Raw genomic sequence first — 23,607 nt, forward strand, 5'->3', positions numbered from 1 at the left:
ACAGTTTTCACGTTATTTTATAAATTACTATTACCATCAAAGGAGGAGACATAAGTTACATGAAATCCATTGGTGATAGATTAGGGAAGTGGGAGAGAGCAAAGTGTGGGGGGGAACCTCTGGGATTGGATAAAAAGTAAAATGATAGATACATGCTTCTTTTACATAGGTGGGTACAGGATAGTTAACAGTCAAAAATCCTATATAATAAAAGGCTAATATGCAAATTGACCAAACAGCAGAACGACCGGTTGCTATGACACGCACCAACCACCAGGGGCAGACCCTCAACACAGGAGCTGCCCCCTGGTGGTCAGTGCACTCCCACAAGCAGGGCTCACGGCTGGAGCAGCCACGGTGGTGCTAAGGATGTCTGACTGGGCCTAAGCCGTAGGACATCCCCTGGAGGGCTCCTGGACTGCAAGAGGGCACAGGGTGGGCTGAGGGGCACCTCCTCCCCAAGTGCACAAATTTCATGCACTGGGCCTCTAGTTAATACCATAACAATAACATTGAGGTAATCCCTGCTCTCCACTCTGGTGCCCTGGAGCAAGAATACTTTGGGCAATTTCCTCTAAGCTATTTGTCTCTCTGAGTAGGTTGATATAAGCTGTTTACCTTCTGGTTAGAGAGGAAAAATGCAAATCATTTACTACTAAGTGTCCTCGGTTTAGGGAAAATGGGATTTACCAGAGGGCTCCGAACCGCTGTTAGAACCCACTTTCCTTTTCCTTCAAAAGGCATCTCCATGCCTCATGCCTTCTATTACACCAAAGCCATGTAATATCTTTCCAGTTAGAATTCTTAACTCTTAGAAACATTAATTTTTAGGTGACAAGTAAATAATTAACATTCCTCAGATTAGCAATACATTCACATTTTAAAGAGATATTTCAAACAAAATACAAGACTTATTCATCAACAGATTCAAATCCATCCTCTAGATCAGTGGTTCTCAACCTTGGCTGCACATTAACAGCCGTGGGCAAGCTACGGCCCGTGATCCGCGGCCCGTTTGAAATGAATAAAACTAAAAAAAAAAGACCGTACCCTTTTATGTAATGATGTTTACTTTGAATTTATATTAGTTCACACAAACACTCCATCCATGCTTTTGTTCCGGCCCTCCGGTCCAGTTTAAGAACCCATTGTGGCTCTTGAGTCAAAAAGTTTGCCCACCCCTGCATTTGAATCACCTGGGAATCTTTTAAAATCCTGATTTCTGGGCCTCATCCCCCAGAAATTCTGTTTCTTTGTTACTAATGTTGTGGCCCCACCCCATAACAAAGAAACAGAATTTCCGGAGGATGAGGCCCAGAAATCAGGATTTTAAAAAGATTCCCAGGTGATTCTAATGCGCAGCCAAGGTTGAGAACCACTGCTCTAGATTCTCTATTAAGAGAACTCGGATTAATATTTCAGTATCCTGTTATTTCAAAATACCTAGATATTTAATGTTTATTATTTAACCTAGCATAACTCCAAAATTCTAAGTTACCGAAGACTTTAATCTCTTTCTCTTTACCAAGTGGGCGTGGCCCCTCCACCAGGGCTCTTCTGCCTCCCCCCCCTCCCCCCATGGGGGGACCTTGGCTCTGGGGGCCTTGTGAAGGGCGGCTCACCAAGCCCTGCCCACCAGAGAGCAACGTGGCAGCCCACAGGCCTCGGCCTCCACCCCCCGCACGCCAGGGCCACGTGAGACGCCGCCGGGCCGCAGAGCGGCGCGCACCCGGCGCCCCAGGTCGCGTGACTAGGCGGGGACGCGCGGGATTAAGGTCCGTCCCGCCTCTTCCGAGGAAGCTCTCGTTTCAGGTTCCGGGGCCGCGCAGCTCCGGGCCTGGGGGTCGCGCGCGGCGCTCTCCGGGTTCCGGGGCCGCGCGCCCCGCGGCGGGCGGGATGGAGGAGGCCGGGGCGGCCGTGACCGCGGCCGGGGAGGCCGAATTGAACTTGTCCCGCCTCAGCGTGTCCCCCGAGACGCTGGAGTCCGAGCTGGAGTCGCGGGGCGAGGAGCGGCGCGGCGCGCGGGAGGCGCTGCTGCGGCTGCTGCTGCCGCACAACCGTCTGGCGTCGCTGCCGCGGGCCCTGGGCAGCGGCTTCCAGCACCTCCAGCTGCTGGACGTGAGCGGCAACGCGCTGACGGCGCTGGGGCCCGAGCTGCTGGCGCTGCGCGGCCTGCGCACGCTGCTGGCCAAGAACAACCGGCTCGGCGGGCCCGGCGCGCTGCCCAAGGGGCTGGCGCGGTCGCCGCTCGCGCGCAGCCTCCAGGTGCTCAACCTCAGCGGGAACTGCTTCCAGGAGGTGCCCGCCTCGGTGCTGGAGCTGCGTGCGCTGCAGACGCTCAGCCTGGGGGGCAACCAGCTGCAGACCATCCCGGCCGAGATCGAGAACTTGCGGAGGTGAGCGCGTCCCAGCCGACCGACGGGGAGGGGCCGCCGGGCGCGGGGCCTGGTCTGCTCGCGGTGTAGTTGTCGCGTAACCGCCTCGTTCCCTTTCCAGCGGTTCTCAACCTGTGGGTCGAACGACCCTTTCACAGGGGTCGCCTAAGACCATCGGAAAACACATATATAATTACATATTGTTTTTGTGATTAATCACTATGCTTTAATCATGTTCAATTTGTCACAATGGAATTGGGGGTCGCCACAACGTGAGGAACAGTGTTAAAGGGCCCCGGCATTGGGAAGGTTGAGAACCGCTGCACCTCGTGGGCGGTGAGCACGGCCGCCAGCTCAGCGGATCTGGCGGCGGCGCGGGGCCGCGTTTGGGGGGTGGCATTTCCCCGAAGCAGATTTCCGAGGCCGTTTTTCTGTCTCTCTCGGCGCGATTCAGACGGATAGCTACTCCAACAAATGCTAATGTCACTTTCTTGCTTTGTAACAGTCCTTGGCGGTTTTCCCCGCCTATAGACGAGCGGTTTTCAATCTTGTTCATCTCATGGCACGCATAAACTGATGACCAAAATTCTGCGGGACACCGAATAATGTGTTGTTTTTTTTTGTTTTTTGGGTTGTTTTTTTTTTTACTGATCTGATAAGAAAAAAACAGTTTTTGATTCATTCACACCAGGCGGTTATTGTTGTGTTGGCTGTTACTTTGTTCGACAATCCGGGAAGAGAGGTCAGTGCCCCTGACTAAATAGTCAGGTATTGCGTGTTTTTAAAATTCTGGCGGCACATCGGTTGAAAGTCGCTGCTATAGATCAAAGTTTGTGCCTTTCAGCCAGACATAAAATGTACTCTGATCCGAACCTTGCTTTCTAGGACATGTACCGCTCCCCGGTCTCTAGTAACAGCGACGCCGAAGCCCCCCCGGCAGGGGCTGGAGGCGGGGAGGCCGTGTTCTCAGGTCCCCCGTGGACACAGGAAACCTCAGCTAGCACCCGGCCCTGTTTGTACCATGTATTTTCCAATAGGCACCCACCTGTGGTAAAGTTTCATTGGTAAGTTAGGCACAGTAAGAGGTAAACAACATAATAAAAGGAACAATTATAACTACACACTTGAAATAAACATGAATGTAGTCTTTGCTCACGTCTTCCACCCACAGGTTTAATGCCTTTTTCCTATTAATTAAGCACTTACAGGCACGGTGGTCATAACTTACGTGTTTTGAGATGGGACAGAAAAACGAGCTCAGATTTCTGTTTCCTTCACAATTCCACAGATAGAAGAATCATCCCTACCTTAGTTTTTTAGCAAACTCAGCATACGATTTTTTTTTCTTTCCTCTAAGTAGAGAACTTTCACCTCTTTACTTGCAGGAAGTACTTTAAAACTTTCCTTTGACATACCAGGATTGCCAGCATCACTACTCTTGCTCTTTGGAGCTGTTACTAAGTAAAGTAAATGTGACTTGACAGTTGACCTGATTAACTGAGATGGCTAAGCGACTAACGAGTGGGTAGTGTATGCAGCCTGTGTATGCTGGACAAAGGGATGATTCAGAACCCAGGCGGGGCAGAACAGGTTGGTACTAGATTTCATCACACTACCAGGGGTGGGCAGACTTTTTGACTCGAGGGCCACAGTGGGTTCTTAAACTGGACCGGAGGGCCGGAACAAAAGCATGGATGGAGTGTTTGTGTGAACTAATATAAATTCAAAGTAAACATCATTGCATAAAAGGGTACGGTCTTTTTTTTTTTTAGTTTTATTCATTTCAAATGGGCCGGATCCGGCCCGCGGGCCATAGTTTGCCCACGGCTGCACTAGAAAGAACAGTGCATAATTTAAAACTTATGAATTGTTTACTTCTGGAATTTTCCATTGAATAATTTTGGGCCACACTTGACTACGGGTAACTGACACTGGGGAAACAAAACTGCAAATAAAAGGGAACTACTGTACTACTTGTGGAATTCAGTGAGCCAGGCGTTTTACCAGCATTGATGGGCGTACAGTAAATATGCATAGAATGAATGCAGTAACTCTCTACATGGCCTTTTCCTTTTGCCTAAAATGTTGCCTGTACCTGGTAAATTCCTATTCATCCTTCAGAACCCACCACGAGGGTGATATCTTTGTTTTCTTAACTGCTTCATGAACCACAACTAATTTATGATCTATACAGGTCTGCCTTATTATTCAGTTAATGTTGTTGAATTAAATGCAAGGAAGAAGTAGAGACACAGGTAGCAAAAGTCCCTTAAATGTGCTGTGCAGGAGAGTAAGAAAATAGTGCAAGAACCAGTAGATTGTCCAAAGTGAAAAAAAGTGTCTTTCGTCTGAAAATATTTCACAGCTTTTATTTGAATTTTCTGAGGTAACAGAATGTTAAAGATGGGAGGGACCATAGAGCTAATTGTAGTGAAAAGAACATTGGCCTGAGAATAAGGTCTCTTGATGTCCCAGCCTTAGGCAAGTCACTTAATGTGTCCTCACTACAGCCTCCTAATCTGTACAATGAGGCATTTGGACAAGATATGTCTTCATTTACTCATGGATATTTATGTAGTACCTACCATGTGTCAGGTGCTGGGGATACTGTGGTGAACATGATCCTGCCCTCCTGGAGCTAACACTACAAGAGACATCAAACCTCATTATTTAATTACAATTGTAAGCTCTATGAAGACATGCAGAGTGCCTGAAATGAAATAAAAGGGGCCTGCCTGACGTAGTTTGGTTCTTCAGCGAGTAACATTTGAACTGAATTTTTGAAGGAGGAGTATGAATTAACTCGGAGAGGGTGGGAGGGATCAGTCCAAGTTGAAGGAGCAGCACAGGTGAAAGCCCAGAGGCAAGAAGGACTGAAGATCAAAATTTTGAAAGGAGGACATTGTATTAGAGCATAGTGAGAAAGTGGCCAAGAGGGAAGGTGGCAAATCCATGTGAGCCAGACCTCAGGCCATGTCATATATTGAAGTTTCTATTTTATTCTAAGTACACAGAGTTTTAAGCACATCTCTCTTGTTGCTGTGTAAGAAAGGAGTGGGAGAGGGTGGAGAGATATGAGATTTTGAGGGCTGGTTGGAAGGGGGCTATTCTAGTAGAATTAGAGATGACAGTAGATTACCATGAGAGATAATAAGAAATAGAAGGGCTTAAGAGAAATTTAGATACAAATTGACAGACCTTGGTTCCTTCTAATATTTGTGTTACATAATTTCAACCTCATTTAAGTTTTCTTAAAATACTAAGAAAAAACAAGAGCAAGTATTATTTCCATCACACAAGGAAAAGGGTAAGTAAAAATCCCATTTATTTGCTTGCTTACAATGCTGTGGGCCCTGTTATAAGTGTTTTAAATATGATTTTTAATTCTCACAATGACTCTGTGAGATGAGAAGAGGAAACAGAAGCTCTGAGATGTTAAGTCATAATATTACAAAGCCAGTGAGTGGTGGAATTGGATTTGACCTCTGTGATCTCTCACTCCAAACCCATGAATATTCCACAGGGACAGAGTAGGGCTAGAACCTAGTTCTTTGATTTCTCATCTGTTGGATGTTAGGAAGATATCTATCCTCTTTAACAGCAATTTAAAAAGTATTGCAGAGTATATAATCCATGTGAAGGTCTCCTTTATCCCCAGCCTTCATTTCAGGAAAGAGTAACAGATATGGACAATTAGCTTAATTGGTATAATTAACCTCTTCAGATTTGTAGGGTGTCTTCATGTATGTTTTCTGTGCTTTGTTAATCTTTTATCCTAGTGGCAAACTCTTTTGTAGAAATGGTTTCTGAAAGGTCAGTTTTGAAGTATCTATATATATATAAGGCTAAGTGACAGACCATACGTTCCACTGTACATCTGTCCGGACATCTGACCAACCTACTGGCCGGTACATATGACATGCACTGGAAATTTAAAAATAAACGTTGACTCACGCATGCCCGATACATATAAAGCTCTCACTGGTGCCAATTGCATGTATGTATTAATTTTATAATACTACTAGTGCCCCAGTGCATAGGTTGGTGCATATTGAAAGGAAATTAATTAGAAGGTGGGGCGGAGCGGGACTGGGCGAGACTGGCCGGACATGCCCTGGAGCCAACCTCCCGTGGTCCCTCCCTGGCTGGCCACACCTGGGGCGGCACCACGGTTCGAAGGTCGTCTGCAGAGTGAAGCGGGGTCCCTCTGGCAGGTGGGGTCCCTCAGCCTGGCCTGCGGGGATCGGGCCGAGACCGGCTCTCCAACGTCCTCTGAGGGGTTCTGGATTGCAAGAGGGTGGTTCTGGGGTGACACACCCCAGAATCGGGCTCCATCCTCTCATTCTGGGTGCATCATCCGAGAACCACAACTGCCAAGTTTCCACAGCTCAGCAGCTCCTGCATTAATCCTCTGCCCCCTGGTGGTCATTGCGTGTCATAGCTACCGGTCGGACAGTTGCTTAGGCTTTTATATATATAGAATATGTAAATATTATATATACTATCTTAACATGTAATTTTTTGCAGTAATGTAATTACTACACAAATCTTCTAATTTCCTTTCAATGTGCATGAAACCATACACCGGGCCACTAGTAACAAATAAGTAGATGCTGGAAATCTTATATATGTATATATTTTTATTTTTTGAAAATCTTATATTAACTTCATTCCCATGGAGTAAATTAAGCTCAGTATGAACCATAAGGTTGTGGATGTAGATTCTAATCATCAAAGTATGAGGTTATTCTCCAACAAGTAGGTATAATACCTCTTTGGCTAGTATATAGACAAACTTATTTTTGTTTTTATAATGTTGAAAGTAAGTTATTTAGTATTTTGGCCTGTTTCATATGACTTCTAAACTTATTCCTCTCAATTAGCTCAGATGCTTAATAACTTAACGCCCAGTAATTATTTTAAAAAGCAAAAGCTTCAGGACTGTTTGATATCCAGGATTCTAGACATTTGGAGAGTAGGTTTGAGCACAAGTGAGTTTCAGTTGGTACCATTTCTCTCAGTATTTTCTTCTCAAGTAATGCCTTCCCTTTTCTATTCATGACCCTTCTCTTATGCCACATTATGTCTGATGTGGCTTTAGAAATTGAAGATAAGAGACTTGTGATAGAAACAAAGGTAAATATTAATGCCTTAGAGCAGCAGTTGGAAACCGATGGTCCGCAGACCACTAATGGTTGGTGAAGTCCAAAAGGTTGGCGACCGCTGCCCTAGAGTGTTTTGAAGCTAATAAATTGGTATCTTACAAAATAAGTGACTGGACCAGATAATAAATAGGAAGTGATAAAGTTTAAATAAAAATGTTTTTCTCCCATTTAGAATCACATACTGAGTTTTTCTCTGGTTCTCAACTTCTTCCTTCTGATTTCTTTCTTTTATTGCCTTAGTTTGGGGCAAGTACCAAGGGATGATTCTTCCACTTGTGCTTCTACTTTTGAACATATAATATACTCTAAAAGCCTGTAGTCAGTGATAGTGTTTGAAAATAATTCAATATGAGGATGGTATCTCAAGAAAATTACTTTTTTGTCCATACATATATGGTTCTTTCTCTGTTTGTTTTCTGCCTTTTTGTCTACAAACATGTCTCACTGTAATTTCATCTCCCTTTAACAATAATTATAGGACTAATGTATACTTTTGTTATATTTACTAGTAATGTTGTTTTTATTTGGATGGAGAAGAAAAACATTTTCTAGTTATATCTGTGATTAAAGTTGATTGGCACTAAGGGACCCTACTGTATTTTTTTTCAGTGGGTCATTGGCCTTTGCTAGAGAAAAGCCACCTACTTCAGTATTGCTAAGGATTGGAGAACTGAGATACTATTCAAGAAACAAATCTAAGGATGGTCTGTTAATGGTAAACAGAAAGGAAAGGAAGAATTCTGTAAATTTTGTGAATGATTTTCCTGTTTTCTGTATCTGTCCAGCACTTGAAAGAATAGAATTGTTCCAGGCCTGATCAGCAGAGGTGCAGTGCTGACGAACATAAGAACTTTTAAATACTACAGTTTTGTTTTAAATTCAATAATAGTTTTCCTTCGTTTTTACAGAAAAGTAGGTTTGGAAACAATAGAGTGTGTTTTGGAAATTTAATTTTAGAAATACTTTATAGGCTTCATGTTCCTAGAACTTTGGGAATTATTTGAGTTTCAAAATGAGAAATAAGCCTCAAAGTGTACATTTAATGTGCTGGTTGTGTAATCTGATTAATGACACCCATCAGTTGCAAAAGAGAATTATATAATCTTGAAATCATTGGCTTGGTTATATTTTAGAACATCAGATTCTTCTCTGCCAAGTCACAGTAACTACTAAGGTTTGGCATCCTTTGTCTGTATGCCTCCCAACCCACTCCAAAATATTGAGAGAAAAAGTCATTGAGTAGTAGCTGACCACCAGACACTAATTTATCTAGGTTAGTTACTTAAATAGAAAAGACAATATTTAAATTTGCTCTCATTCACTTTCCCCTTTATTCATTTTCTTTTCTCCTTCAGTAGACTATAATGCAAGTTGTTATTTAAGTGTTTAATCCTTTATAAAACGACTTCCAAGTTAGCTAATATTTTTTTCCAGATAGTCTTCTCATTAAAATAATTATTTTTCCAGAGTAGTTTCTGTTTGGGGGGCTCCAAATATTCTATTCTGATTCTTTTTTTTATTATTGATTAAGTTATTACATATGTGTCCTTTCTATTCTGATTCTAATTCTATTCTGTTCTCTTCATTCTAATCATTGAAAAACAGCTATTTCTGAATAACTGAACATTAATTTAGACCATTTTTGTTAAGCCCAAAAAATCTTGCCTAGGAAGTTTTTAGACCAGTGCTTAAATTAAACATTTACATATAGGTGAATTTAGTCTTGTATACAGACAGTTGATTTTTGATACAATATTTGAAAGACAAAAAAATAACGTATTGGAATTAAACTTGTTTGTTTTTAAGCATTATAAATCTAAGAGATTTACGCAGTCAGAAATAGAAAAAGAGTATCATTAGTATGTTTTTAAAATGACAAAACTTTGAATCACCACACATAAAGAATGTGAGATAATGAAGTAAAGATAGGAAATTCAACAAATGGAAGAAATTAAACCTAGAAAATACATGTAATAAGGCTACCTACAAAACTCTTTACAATAAGCATGATTTCGAATGTCAGAGAGGTAAAGGAGGGAACTTCATTAATGAAACAAGAATAAGAAATTTAAAAATTGACAGTTATGAAAACCCTAGTTAGAATTCCTAGGAATGAAAAAACGTAATTATGAACTTAATAGGCTGAAAGATAGCTTGTAGAATAAAATAAATATTAAAAAACATGGATAATTGATTCTGAAGTTCCACTGATAGCTATTAGAAATTCTAGAAAGAGAATAGAGAGCATGTAGGAAAGGAGTGTTTGAAATAATAATGGTTTAGAATTTCCCACAATTAAAAAGAGTACTTCAAACTGATCATGATAAAACTTCAAACAATCAGGTTAAATAAAGAAAAAAGATTCTAAAAGCTCCTAATAAAAAAAGAACACCAGATTACCTACAAAGGAGCAATATGCTAATACTGGCTAAAATAAGATCATGGAGCAGTAACTTCCTAGGCCAGTGGTCGGCAAACCCCGGCTCAAGAGCCACATGCCGCTCTTTGGCCGCTTGAGTGTGGTTCTTCCACAAAATACCACATGCGGGTGCACACGTACAGTGCGATTGAAATTTCATGGCCCATGCGCAGAAGTCAGTTTTCGGAAAGGAAATAGACGAAACAAGTATACAAGACAAGTGTGGATGGGAGAGTTGGAAGGGGTCGACCTCAGCGAACGTACCTCAATCAGATTGAGGACGTTTTTAGCCTTATTAAGTTAATAACAATGTACCTACCTACATAGTTTAAGTTTAAACCATTTGGCTCTCAAAAGAAATTTCAGTCGTTGTACTGTTGATATTTGGCTCTGTTGACTAATGAGTTTGCTGACCACTGTCCTAGGCTCATAAAAGTAACTGTCAACCTAGAAATTAATGCCCAGCCAACCTATTCATTACTTAACAAGGAGTGGCGGAGAGGGGGGGGGATAAAAATGTCAGAGACGAAGGACTTAAAGATAAAAACTAAGGTGGGCTCTTGCTGAAAGAATTTCTAAAGGATATACTTGAATTATACTCTAAAACAGTGAGTTTCAACCTTTTATATCTCATGGCATACATAAACTAATTACTAAAATTTTGTAGCACACCAAAAAATATATTTCTTGCCAGTCTGACTTAAAAAAGTATAATTCACACGGGATGGCAACTGTTGTGTTGGCTGTTGTCATTTTTTTTTTTATTTGACAGTCTAAGGCAGTGGTTCTCAATCTTCTGGCCCTTTAAATACGGTTCCTCATGTTGTGACCCAACCATAAAATTATTTTCGCTGCTACTTCATAACTGTAATGTTGCTACTGTTATGAATCGTAATGTAAATATCTGATATGCAGGATGGTCTTAGGAGACCCCTGTGAAAGGGTCGTTCGACTGCCAAAAGGGTCGCGACCCACAGGTTGAGCACCACTGGTCTAAGGGAAGAAAGGTCAGTGCCCCTGACTAAATAGTCAGGTATTGCATGTTTTTAAAATTCTTGTAGCAGACCAATTGGAAATGGCTGCTCTAGAAGGATAACGTGGCTGTTGTGTGGAAAATAGCTGCTGAAGTGAGAAGGGAGTGTGATGGGAAGAATGGAAGCTCAAGACTGGAGGCTATTGTAGTAGTCCAGATGTGAAATGGTAGAGATGTGCTTTTTTATCCCTTCACTTTTAATGTATTGAGGTATTTCTATTGTAAATGTAACTCTTGTAAAGAGCACAACTTCATACAATTCAAAGTCCTTCCTGAGGTCTGAAGGACCTGGTCTGCCCTTCCTAGACTACCTGTCTGACCTATGTGACTATCACTGTCCGGCCTTTGGCTCCCTGATCTACCCACACTGGCTGTGTTGCTCTTTGATAACGCAAGCATTTTTCTACCTCAGGGATTTGTACTCAGTCACTTCATTCAAATCTTTGTTCAAATGTCATCTCCTACAGGAAACCCTTTATGATCTCCCCCGCCCCCCATCTAGAATATCACTCTCATCAACATCTGGTTACTTCCCTTTTTCTTTTTTTTTCTTTTTTTAAACGTTTGGTTTTTTTTTTTGGTTTTTTTAAAAATATATTTTATTGAGTTTTTTACAGAGAGGAAAGGAGAGAGATAGAGAGTTAGAAACATCGATGAGAGAGAAACATCGACCAGCTGCCTCCCGCACACTCCCCACTGGGGATGTGCCCGCAACCCAGGTACATGCCCTTGACCGGAATCGAACCCGGGACCCTTCAGTCCGCAGGCCGACGCTCTATCCACTGAGCCAAACTGGTTTCGGCCCTTTTTCTTTATAGTATTGTCTGACAAAATATATACAATTCATTGATTTATTGTCTGTCTCACTAGAATGTAAGCTACTTAAGGTCAAGTAATTGGTTTTATTTTCACTAAATTCCCTAGAATGGTGCATGGTAGGTATCTGGTTCATATTTGTTGGCTAGGTACTTAACATGATATATAATAACATTATTCCACTTTAAAGAAGAAACTGTAGCATAACATTAAATAACTGGTCCAAATTCTTGCACTGGTAAGTGGTAGAGCTGGGATTCAGTAAAATAAATACAAACAAAAATAAAACCACTAGGTAATTGTGCTGCACCAGCACGGCCAAGGGTGAACCTGAAGAGGGGTGGTGAAGGATTGAAAAAAAGACAGACGAGAATACAGCTGGGGCTTGGTGGATCTCCCGTGCCTGGATGAGGACACGAAGACCCAGCCTTTGAGCTGATGCTTTATTTTATAGTCTGATTAAAATAAGGGTAGATTTACATGTATACAAATGTAACACTTGCTGCACCTCCCACAGCCCATTAGCTACTTAGGAAGGAATTAGGGAGGGCTACAAGGTCAGGCTTAATTATGCTAGGAGAGTTCTGCCCTCCAGGCTGGGACTTGTTTGTGGCCCTGCCACAGGTCAGCCTGAGGTTTGACCCTAGAGTTGCTCCCTACAGGTAGTATTGATAATATTGCCTAATATTGGTGTGTCTTGTCTGCTTGCCTATAATATAAGCTCCCTGAAGATTGCATTACTTCTCTAGAGACTGTATGGCATATAGCAGATCCTAAGTAAAACATGCTGAATGAATAAATGAAATATGTTCATTGTAATAAAGGAAATGGAGTATCTTATCTAGCTTTGGTTTATTTATTTTTTATTTTTGTTTATCTTTGCAGTTTAGAGTGTTTATATCTTGGAGGAAACTTCATCAAAGAAATCCCGCCAGAATTAGCAAATCTGCCTTCTTTAAATTACTTGGTATTATGTGACAACAGAATTCAAAGTGTACCTCCTCAGCTTTCACAGTGAGTAGTTTCAAGCAGCTTATGTATACACTAGAGGCCCCGTACACAAAATTTGTGCATGGGGTGGTGGTGGACGGGGGAGGATGCCTGCACCCTCTTGCAATCTGGGACCGCTGACTCCTAACCACTTGCCTGCCTGCCTGCCTGCTTGATTGCCCCAAACCGCTCGCCTGCCTGCCTCATCGCCCCTAACTGCCGCCACGGCTTTGTCTGGAATGACTTCTGGAAGGTCGTTCCACCGTCCAATCTAATTTGCATGTTAGGCTTTTATTATTGTAGATTAGGCTTTTAATATTATAGATGGAGATACATGCTTAGGAATTGCTGTTTTGGCATTCACCCATGTGCTTTATAGGTAGAAAGAACTAGATGTTACATGAGAATTACCGTTATGTTTGCTGTGAATGGGGTTGCTTATTTTTAATGTTACTTTTAAAGGCTGTGGTTTATTTCTAACAATATTTGTATATTGTAATAAAAAATAGGGTATTCATTGACAGAGATTTCCCAGGTTTTTATGGGAGTTTGTTAATTTTATATGAAGCATTCCTATCCTAACGAGATAATGTGAAGGGTCTTGATTCCTGCTGCATTTAGAATCTTTCCCTTTTTTGGTTATCTGATAAAACATCCCCCCAAAATGTTTAAATCTAGCATTATATTTCATCTAGTACATCAGAATATTCTCTTAAGTATTCTGTACTGTCTGAGATTCCATGGGCAAAAGCCCATCATGACATTTACAAATCTGTACTCTGATCTAGTTTTAGCACTTTTAAATTTTATTTCCATTGACCTAATCTTAATTGCACATTATGGGGAAATCAAGTTAAGTGAAGAACTTAACTTTCTTGGTAGTTATCTTGCTTACTGTCATTGATTTTTGTACTGCACTCATTACAGGTTGCATTCACTTCGATCCCTCAGTCTTCACAATAACTTGCTGACATACCTGCCTCGAGAGATCCTCAACCTTATTCATTTGGAAGAATTGAGTTTGCGAGGAAATCCGTTGGTTGTTCGTTTTGTTAGAGATTTAACCTATGATCCTCCGACTCTCCTGGAATTAGCTGCTCGGACTATTAAAATTCGAAATATTTCCTACACTCCCTGTGATCTTCCTGGGAATCTTCTTAGATACTTGAGTTTAGCCAGCAATTGCCCAAACCCAAAGTGTGGAGGTAAGCTAATTTAGTGTCCTTGTTTTCCATTCAGTTAGCTATTTTCAAAATTGATGATCTCAGTGTTTTCATTAGCTGTCTTCTTTCAGAGAAAGGCAATTAGTTTCTGTTTCTCTCATCCTTTCACCCTTTTACCAGAAACTAAGACCCTCTCTGGATTTGATTCTTTTTCTTTTCTTTCTATTCTTTTCATAGTCCTTTATGATTCATACACAAGGAGAACACTCAGAAAGTCTTATCCTGTTATGGAACTGTCATAAGATTTGTAAAATGAGAGGAAACATAATAGGAGCATAACAGCCCTAGTCTGTTTGGTTCAGTGGATAGAGCATCGGCCTGCGGACTTATGGGTCCCAGGTTCCATTCCAGTCAAGGGCACATGCCTGGGTTGCGGGCTTGATGCTCAGTAGGGGGTGTGCAGGAGGGAGCCGATCAGTGATTCTCTCTCATCATTGATGTTTCTATCTTGCTCTCCCTCTCCCTTCCTCTCTGAAATCACTAAAAATATATTTTTTTTTTTTTAAAAAAAAAGAAGCATAACAATCCTAATTGCCTAGAAAGAATCTCTAAAATGTTTAGCTACTTAGAATCACCAGTCTGAGTATCCGGTACCTTTACAGAGTATGATTCAAGATATATGAGAATGGGCAGAATGTGTGTCAATTTCAGAATGTACCTTGGAATTTTATATACTTTTAAATCCATGGCTCAAAATTTCTTCGGTTTAGAGTATATGGAGAGAATGAAACAAATGCTATAATGTAAGGCAGAGTGAAGTAGGAATTCAGTGTAGTATTGGAAATCAAAAGAGGGAGAGAGTACATTTAACTACATCTGGAAAAGATGAGATGATTCTTGACATATGAGTTGGATTTTGTTAGGGTAAGATTGAGGATAAACTTTTCAGAAGGAAAGAATAAAATTAGAGATAAAACAGCAGTATGGAGCAGAATGTTGAATGAGTAATTGGCTCAGTTGTACAATTAGGGGAGTAATGAGAGAAAAGAGTTTATAAAAGATTCATTGAGAGTAGGTTATGAATGGCATGGAATGCCAGGGAGTGTGAGTGAGAGTTGGTGACTGATGATAGGTCATTTTATTTTGGCTCCCTCATAGAAGACTGCTACTTAAAAAATTCAATTTGATGGGGGTGCAGAAAGGTTTTTGCTGTTGTTGGATAAATGTAGGTGCTGAGGAAATGATATATAATTATGACCAGAGATTTTTCTGGGAAGTTCCATCATGTCTTGAAACCATTAAAAGGTTTATTAAAAAGGAGAAAATCATTTAAGTTCCTCAAAGAATATCAAGAGAAAAAAGACATTATTGGTTCAAAAAGAACAATATTCGAGCCTTTCTAGCCACTCACTCTTAGAAGTATAGATTGCTGTGCTGTGCCAGATTATAATTGCTTATACTTTTCTCTGGTTCTCTTTCCTAAGTTGGCTTTAACAATGACAAGGGACAACATTCACACCAGGCCTTCAGACTCAGTAGTCTCTGTCTAATCTCTTTAAATCTATCCTTTTCTGGAAATGGACCTCTATAAGAATTCACTTTTTCTCTTATTTGTTTCTGAATTACTTTTTCAATATACTGATTTGCTACTTATCTTAGGAACAAAAATGCATTTTAAATGATTAGTTTAAAATTTAAGATAATATATAAAATGAACCACTGACATTTTCCCCTCCCAGACTCATTGGTTATTAAACTCTAAGCAAAAGTAATTGTATATTTTGTGAGACATTTTCTCTGTGTAGTCTGAGATCTTATGAATGACAAGATAATATTGTACTATTTTAACTCATGGTAACTCTATAATGCTTTATTTTGTTTCTTCCTTAGGAAGCTAACATATTTTGAGGGTATATAAATACTGATTGACCAGTTTATTGCATTTTTCTACTTTCCTAAATTGTTCAAAGTAATATACCTTGAATTTCCTTTATTAAACTGCTAGAGGCCCGGTGCACAAAAATTTGTGCACTGGAGGGGAGGGGTCCCTCAGCCTAGCTTGCCCCCTATCACATACTGGGAGCCCTCAGGGGATGTCCTACTCCCTGCTCCCCTTGGGGAGCGGGCCTAAGCCACAGTCTGGCCTCCCTTTGTGGGAGGCGACCGGGCTGATCAGGGGAAGGCACCAGCCCCATCACCGCACTGTTGCAGCCACTGCCAGTCACCGCAGCCACCAAGGTGTTTTCATCAACACAGACTCCAGTCCCTTCACCATGAAAAAATGACAACTTTCTTTAGGCATTTTCAAGATGTGTCTTTCATAGGATATGACATTTCTTTATTATATTTTTTATCCTCACCTGAGGATATGTTTCCATTGATTTTTAGAGAATGTGGAAGAGAAAGGGAAAGACAGAGAGAAACATCAAAGTGAGAGGAACACTTTGATTGGTTGCCTCCTGCATGAGCCCTGACCTGGGCCCGGGCCAGGGAGTAGCCTGCAACCTAGGTACATGCCCGTGGTCAGAATTGAACCCAGACTCTGCAGTGGGCAGGCCGAGGCATTATCCACTGAGCAAAACCAGTTAGGACAGGATATGACATTTCTTAACCCTCTAGCAGCAGACCTTCCTTTTTTTCTCCAGGAGTGTGGTAAAAAACCCTACATCACCTATTTGGACTCTTATTACCCAAGTTACTAAGAATATTACCAGTGGCATACAGGGAGCTAAGCCAATCAGCAGTCAGAAAAGGTGTTTCCTCTGTAGTTCACACCAATTGCCAGCTTGGCCCTTGCCCAGGCCTAACGCCCCTGGCCAAGTCATTAGCCCTGGGCAGGGGACCCCCAGCTCCCACCATGGCCGGCTCTGCCCCTGCTACCCGTGATCGCTGGCACTGCCCCTGCCCAGGCCTAACGCCTCTGGCCAAAGCGTTAGGCCTGGGCAGGGCACCCCCAGCTCCACGCTGCCGCCATCAAGGATCGCTGGCTGGCTCCGCCCCGTCCAGGCCTAACACCTCAGTCCGTGGCTTGGCGCCTACGTATGCAAATTAACCACCATCTTTGTTGGCAGTTAATTTGCATATTGCCCTGATTAGTCGATGGGAAGCGCGTAGCGGGGGTACGGTTAATTACCCTTTTTGTCTTTTATTAGATAGGATTAGAGGCTTGGTGCACAACAGTTGTGTACTGGGACGGCGGGGGGGGGGGGGTCCCTCAGCCCAGCCTGCATGCTCTCACAGTCCGGGACTCCTCGGGATCCTTAGCACTGCTGTGGAGGCAGGAGAGGCTCCTGCCACCACCGGTGTGCTTGCCAGCCATGAGCCTGGCTTCTGGCTGAGCAGCACTCCCCCTCTGGGAGTGCACTGACCACCAGGGGGCAGCTCCTGCGTTGGGTGTCTGCCCCCTGGTGGTTGGTGCATGTCATAGCGATCGATCATTCTGCCATTCGATCAATTTGCATATTAGCCTTTTATAGGATGAGTTATAGTTACTGTAGGATCAAAAAAATTAGGAAGTTAATGGGGTAGTGTTAGGGAAAAATAAATAGAAATTGTTATTTCTTCCTTGGACCACATCTTGTTATTTTGGTTCTTTTGTGACACACACAGAATTGTTGGTGCCAGAGGAAATTTAGGTAAGATATAGAGGTTGAGATTCCTCTCTAGAGAGGCAATTTGACCCAGAGTTCTAGATGTTCCAGTTATACTGCAATCATTGTGACAGCCTAGGTTAGACATGTGCGGTATCTTGAAGGAGCAGCTAGAACCCTGATATACAGCAACCTCTGCTTTTCTCTCAGCTCTAAATGTATTTTTACTTAGCTGAAGAGCCACAGTTCAGGAGCACTGTGGAATCAAAATTAGGAATCAAAAGAGCTGAATAACCCTAGCCAGTTTGGCTCAGTGGAGAGTGTTGGCCTGCGGATCGAAGGTTCCCGGGTTCGATTCTGGTCAAGGGCATGTACCTCAGTTGCAGGTTCCTCCCCAGTCTGGACCCTGGTCAGAGCACGTGCAGGAGGCAACCAATTTTGGTGTTACTCTCTGTTTTTCCCTCTCTCTTCCACTCTAAAAATCAATGGAAAAATATTCTTAGGTGAGGATTAAAAGGTACTAGTTTCAGTCTACCTAACAATATATAATTGTGTGAAAACCCTATGAGACCATTCATGAAATAGCTTTGAAGTGTGTAGAGTTAAAATCTGTGGAAATGTAAGATATCATTTTTTTTCTTTTTATTTTGCTTCTCAAAACATAAAGAACAAGGATACCAAAAGTTGTCTCCTTTCTGTAAATTTTGAAGTTTTGTGGTCTTTTTAAGTTTCTTGACAGTAGGGTAGTACTCTCAGGCACTGTCTATCAAATCACCCAGGGAAAACAAGCTAAATAAACAGTGTCCTTTTAATACCATCTCCCTTTTAGGTAAATCTGGCCGCCCCTTTGCAGCCAAATCATTATAAATAGCTATGAACAGCTATAGAAACATCTAGTTCTGCTTAAGATTCACAACAGAGAAGTCTGTACATGACATTTCTTCAGAATGCTGGAGAAATGGTTGCAAAAGAAACTGATTCTGTGCTTTGTAATGATTACTTTGTACTTATTCCTCCTTCTCTCCAGGAGTGTACTTTGACTGCTGTGTCAGACAAATAAAATTTGTGGACTTCTGTGGAAAGTACCGCCTCCCCCTGATGCACTACTTGTGTTCACCAGAGTGCTCTTCGCCTTGCAGTTCCACATCCCAGAGCGAATCTGACTCGGAGGACGAAGCTAGTGTTGCCGCACACAGAATGCAGAAAGTTCTTCTTGGTTGAAGAGTGCAGAGTGGAGTGAAACACTAAAAGACTGAGAAAAGGTTGTTAGAAAAGAAAGTAGACTGTGAGGTTCACTAGAAACATTATCTTCATCTTGAATGTCCATGAAAGAGTCAGAGGTGATATAAATAAAAGATTTTGTGTATCTACCCATTCAGCAGGAATGAGTCCATTTCCATGTTTGGATTTTTTAAATGGAATTCACTCTGAATGGCCGTTTTAAATTTGGCTGTTTGTTTGCAGTTTTCGCTCAAGTTTTGCATAACTCCCACAGCAGACTAGAACATTCTGAAGAGCAATGCTGTAATAAACCTTGAGTGGTAACAATTAAGATAAAGAAATAAATGATCAGAGCTGTATTATTACCAGAGTTGTCCTTGGGTTTAGGTTGAACACTATACCATAATAGAATTAACCCTCTTCATATATTGCTCATATGTCTAAATTACAGAGCTATTCAGATAAGCTCACAGATGGTTACATGGGCCCTAAACCTTTCTGACCCCACTATCTGGTAAAGTAAGGGATATAACCTTATGTGGGATTTTGAAACTCTTCAGTTCTGCTCCTTTATTTTATATGATTGCTATTACCCTTATGTAATCTAGCAATGACTGTTATAGTGCCTTAAATCCTAGCTAGGATTTGGAAGTTTATGCGAGAGATGATGCCAGAGTAGCCTATAGCCTGCCATACTATGCAGAACGCTGAAATATGCTTTAACAGAACTAGGTGAACAACTGTATATCTGACACCTGAGCTCATTATTACCGTACCTTCATTTTTTGCTTAAACATGAAGTAAACCCCTCGCAAATCACTTTTACACTTAATGAGAGGCCTCACTCTTGACCACTCTGTTCATCATAAGAGAATAATAGTTTTTGATTGAGAAAAAATTTGTCAGATTTCTTTGGACAGAATAGAGATTTATGTAAGCTTCTTTGTATCTTGCACAAAGTGGGAAAATGACTTAAAAATTTTAACAGTCAGTTATGACTTTATTGCCTATGTGTACTGAACTATAACTTTCTTTAGATTTAAAAAAAAAACACTAGAAAAACATCACAACAAACCAAATAAAATTTGGGCACTGTCGTGTTTGTACACAGTAGAACAATTTTCAAAATCAGTTTAACCATGGAATATTTTTAAAATATTTTTTATATTGATAAAAAAATATTAGATAATCCTTAAAGTATAGAAGAAAAATGCTTTTACAGATTACTTGCAATTGGAAATGACCAACTTTTTATTAATCAGCTTAATATGCAATAAAAATTGAGTAACAGTTTAGTAACAAGTTGGTATTATAAAATAAGATACACAACACATACTAGCAATCTTAGATCATTAATCTATAATAGCATGATGTTTGGTAAATGTTACCTATACAGTAATATGCAGATCAGAAATGCATTGCAAGCAGGAGGTGGCCTCCTTTCTGACTTGCTGGCATTCATGAATGGGCACATCATTTCTTAAAGCAGATTGTTTTACAGTAATGATATGTATATGTATTAGGTTTTTGTCATATGTAGTATTTTTTTACTTTAGAAGAAAATATACTGTAGGGTAGTTTAGGGTTTGTCTGTTTATTATATGTTAATTCATGAAACAACATGAAAGTTTCATGACTGCAGTTGTGAAACGCTGCTATAAAGTAAATCCCTTCCCCTTGTTATAATGTAGTAAGATTCTTTTTTCCTTTTGATTCAGAAACTTTCTATGTCTAGTATAGAAATAGACGTAATCTAGTATATTTCTACTGCCTAGCAAAGTATACATGGGTCTTACAATGGAAGTAATAACAAGTCTTATTTACTTCTCCATTTGAACCACAGCAAGTTATATACTACAAATGTATGAATAGTAAAGATGACTTAGGTAGTACCTAAGTGGTAAACTCAAAATGTTTTGTAAGTGACTTAGTTTAGATATATAAAATATTTTCATAGAAAATAAATAATGTATTCATAGTAAAATACTCAAATGAATAGGACCAAATTTTTCTGGCTTAAATGCCTCAATTTACTTTCAAATTTATTACAAGCTTCACCTAAGTAACAGCTTGGGTAATCTTTTAAGAGTTAATCTTTGTAAAAAAATAAAAAAAAAAAATGGATAGGTATGTAAATATGGTGTTCAACCTTACATACCTCTTTCCAGCTTCCCAGAAATAAGATGCACTGATTGAGCTTTTACAGATGCGTAAATAGGTCTAACCAGAAACAGTTTCTAGCTTTTGCTATATAATGTAGATGTATATAGCAAACTATCAAAATGTTTGCTATGGTTCTCTATATGTGCATTTGAAAACCTAAGATCAGTGTCCAGCTGTCTTTCGTGACTTTTACTGAAATCTACATTATAGTTGTTTTATCTTTTTAAAAAATCTTTTACAAGAGCTTTTTACCTTTTAACCTTTTATAAGAGCTGCTAATTCCTAAGATTTCCCCCCTGTTTTTTTACCCCTACCTTCCCTTTCTCGGTGACTAGAAATTAAACCAGAAGGTGAGATATAAGGGACTTGATATTCTAGAAACCAGATAATCAGCTCCCGAATCATCTAGCTCACTCTGTATTTAAAATGATAGTCTATATCTCTTTAGTTGTTAAGTCACATATTTGTGTTTAAACTATAGTTAATAATCTTACTATCTTTTGAGATGTATAGAATATGCACTAATTTTCATAGTGAAATAAGTATGTTTAGCTCTACTTGGACAATTTTAGTGACCAAAACTTATGTGGATAAAACTACTTAGCCAAAGCATTAAAGTGTTTGGAATGAAATTCTTCAGTGCTAATATTTAAAATTGAAATGGATACATTGAACATTCTTAGTAATCTTTATCCTTAGAATACAGTTCTCAGTATCATGAAACTGAGAGGTGAAATAGTCTTAGGATTTTAGGAACTAGGAAAGTTTTGCTTTCATGGTGCCAGAGAATGGCTGACCTAAGGACAAGCTAGTCAGGGTTGTCAGTATTACCTGTATTTGAGTAGGGAATATAGGTCTGGGGGGTTACCGTTCATATTTTACTTCTAAATGTGTGCCAGAGGAGTCTCTTAATAAAATTCTTGATACCTGGAACTTTGGGCTATGAAATTTGAAAGAAAAGACTTGCATTGTAAATTGTAACTCAAATTTGAGAAATTTTTGTATTGATGTAAATAAAAGTTAAAGACAGTTCACACTAGTGCAGTATAACACTGCAGACCAATTCCACACAAACATTGTGAATATCAGTTTTAAACAAGAAAGAGGGAAAAGGCTCATTGTTGGAGTGTGAAATGAAAGAAATCTTTTAAAGCAACAAAGGGCAGGGAAATAGAAGTTACCAGGGATATCCCTGAGCAAAGAAAGTTCTTTAAAGTAATAGTGAATTGTTTTAAAATTAAGTTGCTGGACTACCATCTGAAAGCCTTTCTCGTTGATTTCTTTAGTTTCTGCTATTGGGATATTGCCCACATTCCTCCATAATGAAGGGCCAGCAAGTAATAAGATTTTCCTGTAGCCAACCTTGCTCTTTCCAAAGGGAGTAAGTAATACCTCATTAACCTGGAATTTGTGGTACAGTCTTGGTTAATGTTTACCTTTGCACTATGGGAAAAAACAACACACCCACAAAACATAATTTCTGCAAATAAAGTTTGATCTCTTAAAGCATTTTATATAAAGAGTTATTCTGAATAATAAGACCTTTTGTAGGCTAAACTATATCAGTTATAGTATGAGTATATAAAATTAAGCTGCATTCAGAAATACCTAATTTTTAATGACCCCTTCTTATCCAAAACAGATTTAATTGTGGTGGTGTAACTATTACTACCCATTTAGTTCAAAATAGTGAGCTGGGCGTTTAACAACAGTAAAAGCTACTGTATAGGTTTTTAGGCAGCATGATCTGCAATACATAGTTCTAATTTCCTATGTATAGAAAAGAAGCATTGACCTTCACTGTCTGTATTAAACACTATACTCTGTAACATTAATGTGATGAATTTAATAGCATCCAATTTTGTATTTTCATTAGTCATGATCTTTTTAAAGGTAGCAGTGTCTTCAGCTCAGAAAAGTATGTGCCTTAAATCCTCCAGTCTACATCCAGATTTTGGGGGGAACGAGGTAATTTAATAAGTTGTTTATGACAGTCTTGTCACCCTTTGCACTTGACTTGAGGGAAAAAAACTGTGATCCTGAGGGATTCCTTTCACTAAACAGGGCCTAATGTCCATGAGTTTAGGGCTTCTGGAGAAGGAATCCCAGGCACGCATCCTCTCAGGAGGTCAAAGCCATAAATAAAATCAGTGCAAAGGTATGTTCTCCTTTATATTATTTTATAAAGAAAATTTATCTGCTAACACTAAGGGGTGATAGCAGTTGTTAATCAACTTTATATTAATATTATATAAAGATACTATTGCCATGAGGCCTACCATATTTTGTGAGTGGCTTATCTATAATACTAGGCTGAAGGTGAGGGGGTGTATGTTTTAATATTTTTGCATGTAAATATCTTTCTTTTTCTCTCTCCTTGGTCCATATTTGCCAAGAATGATGTAGAAAATAACAGTTCACTAATAACACATGTTGCACATTATTGAGCATTTTCAGGGTAATACTGATTTGGGTGCTACTAGACTTAACTAGTATTGCTCTGTCTCACTTTATCACAAGAGATAGTATTCAATCCTGTAAATATTAAAATTCATTAAGTTTAATGAAAGTTTTTTATATACTGTCATACCAGAAAGCCATGGTTCCTGGAGAAATTGCATTCAACAGAACTTATTTCTTCCTTTGGTTGTGAATAAATTGGATAAAATTGT

The 23,607-nt window shown here is 40.1% G+C and overlaps 1 protein-coding gene across 2 annotated transcripts; it reads left to right on the plus strand.

Moving 5' to 3' along the window:
* The first annotated feature begins 1,829 nt into the window (after positions 1-1,829).
* On the plus strand, positions 1,830-22,316 carry LRRC58 (leucine rich repeat containing 58). 2 transcript variants are annotated; one of them, XM_081086540.1, is made up of 5 exons: positions 1,840-2,396; positions 12,694-12,822; positions 13,726-14,003; positions 18,579-18,813; positions 22,222-22,316. In XM_081086540.1, exons 1-4 carry the CDS (start codon positions 1,897-1,899, stop codon positions 18,770-18,772), a joined length of 1,101 nt encoding a protein of 366 aa, XP_080942666.1. In that variant the 5' UTR covers positions 1,840-1,896; the 3' UTR covers positions 18,773-18,813; positions 22,222-22,316. The 2 variants fall into 2 exon arrangements, with proteins under 2 accessions (XP_080942665.1, XP_080942666.1); XM_081086539.1 differs by lacking the exon at positions 22,222-22,316 and having other exon boundaries at positions 1,830-2,396; positions 18,579-19,938.
* Positions 22,317-23,607: the final 1,291 nt, after the last annotated feature.

This window comes from Myotis nattereri (assembly GCF_964212035.1).
Source record: "Myotis nattereri genome assembly, chromosome: 3".
Lineage (NCBI taxonomy): Eukaryota > Metazoa > Chordata > Mammalia > Chiroptera > Vespertilionidae > Myotis > Myotis nattereri.

Excerpts from the sequence above, each read along its gene's own strand:
- LRRC58 (XM_081086539.1), top strand. The coding sequence starts at position 1,897 with ATGGAGGAGGCCGGGGCGGCCGTGACCGCGGCCGGGGAGGCCGAATTG. Across the intron at positions 2,397-12,693 it reads GAGATCGAGAACTTGCGGAG|TTTAGAGTGTTTATATCTTG; the intron begins GTGAGCGCGTCC and ends TTATCTTTGCAG. Across the intron at positions 14,004-18,578 it reads CCCAAACCCAAAGTGTGGAG|GAGTGTACTTTGACTGCTGT; the intron begins GTAAGCTAATTT and ends CCTTCTCTCCAG.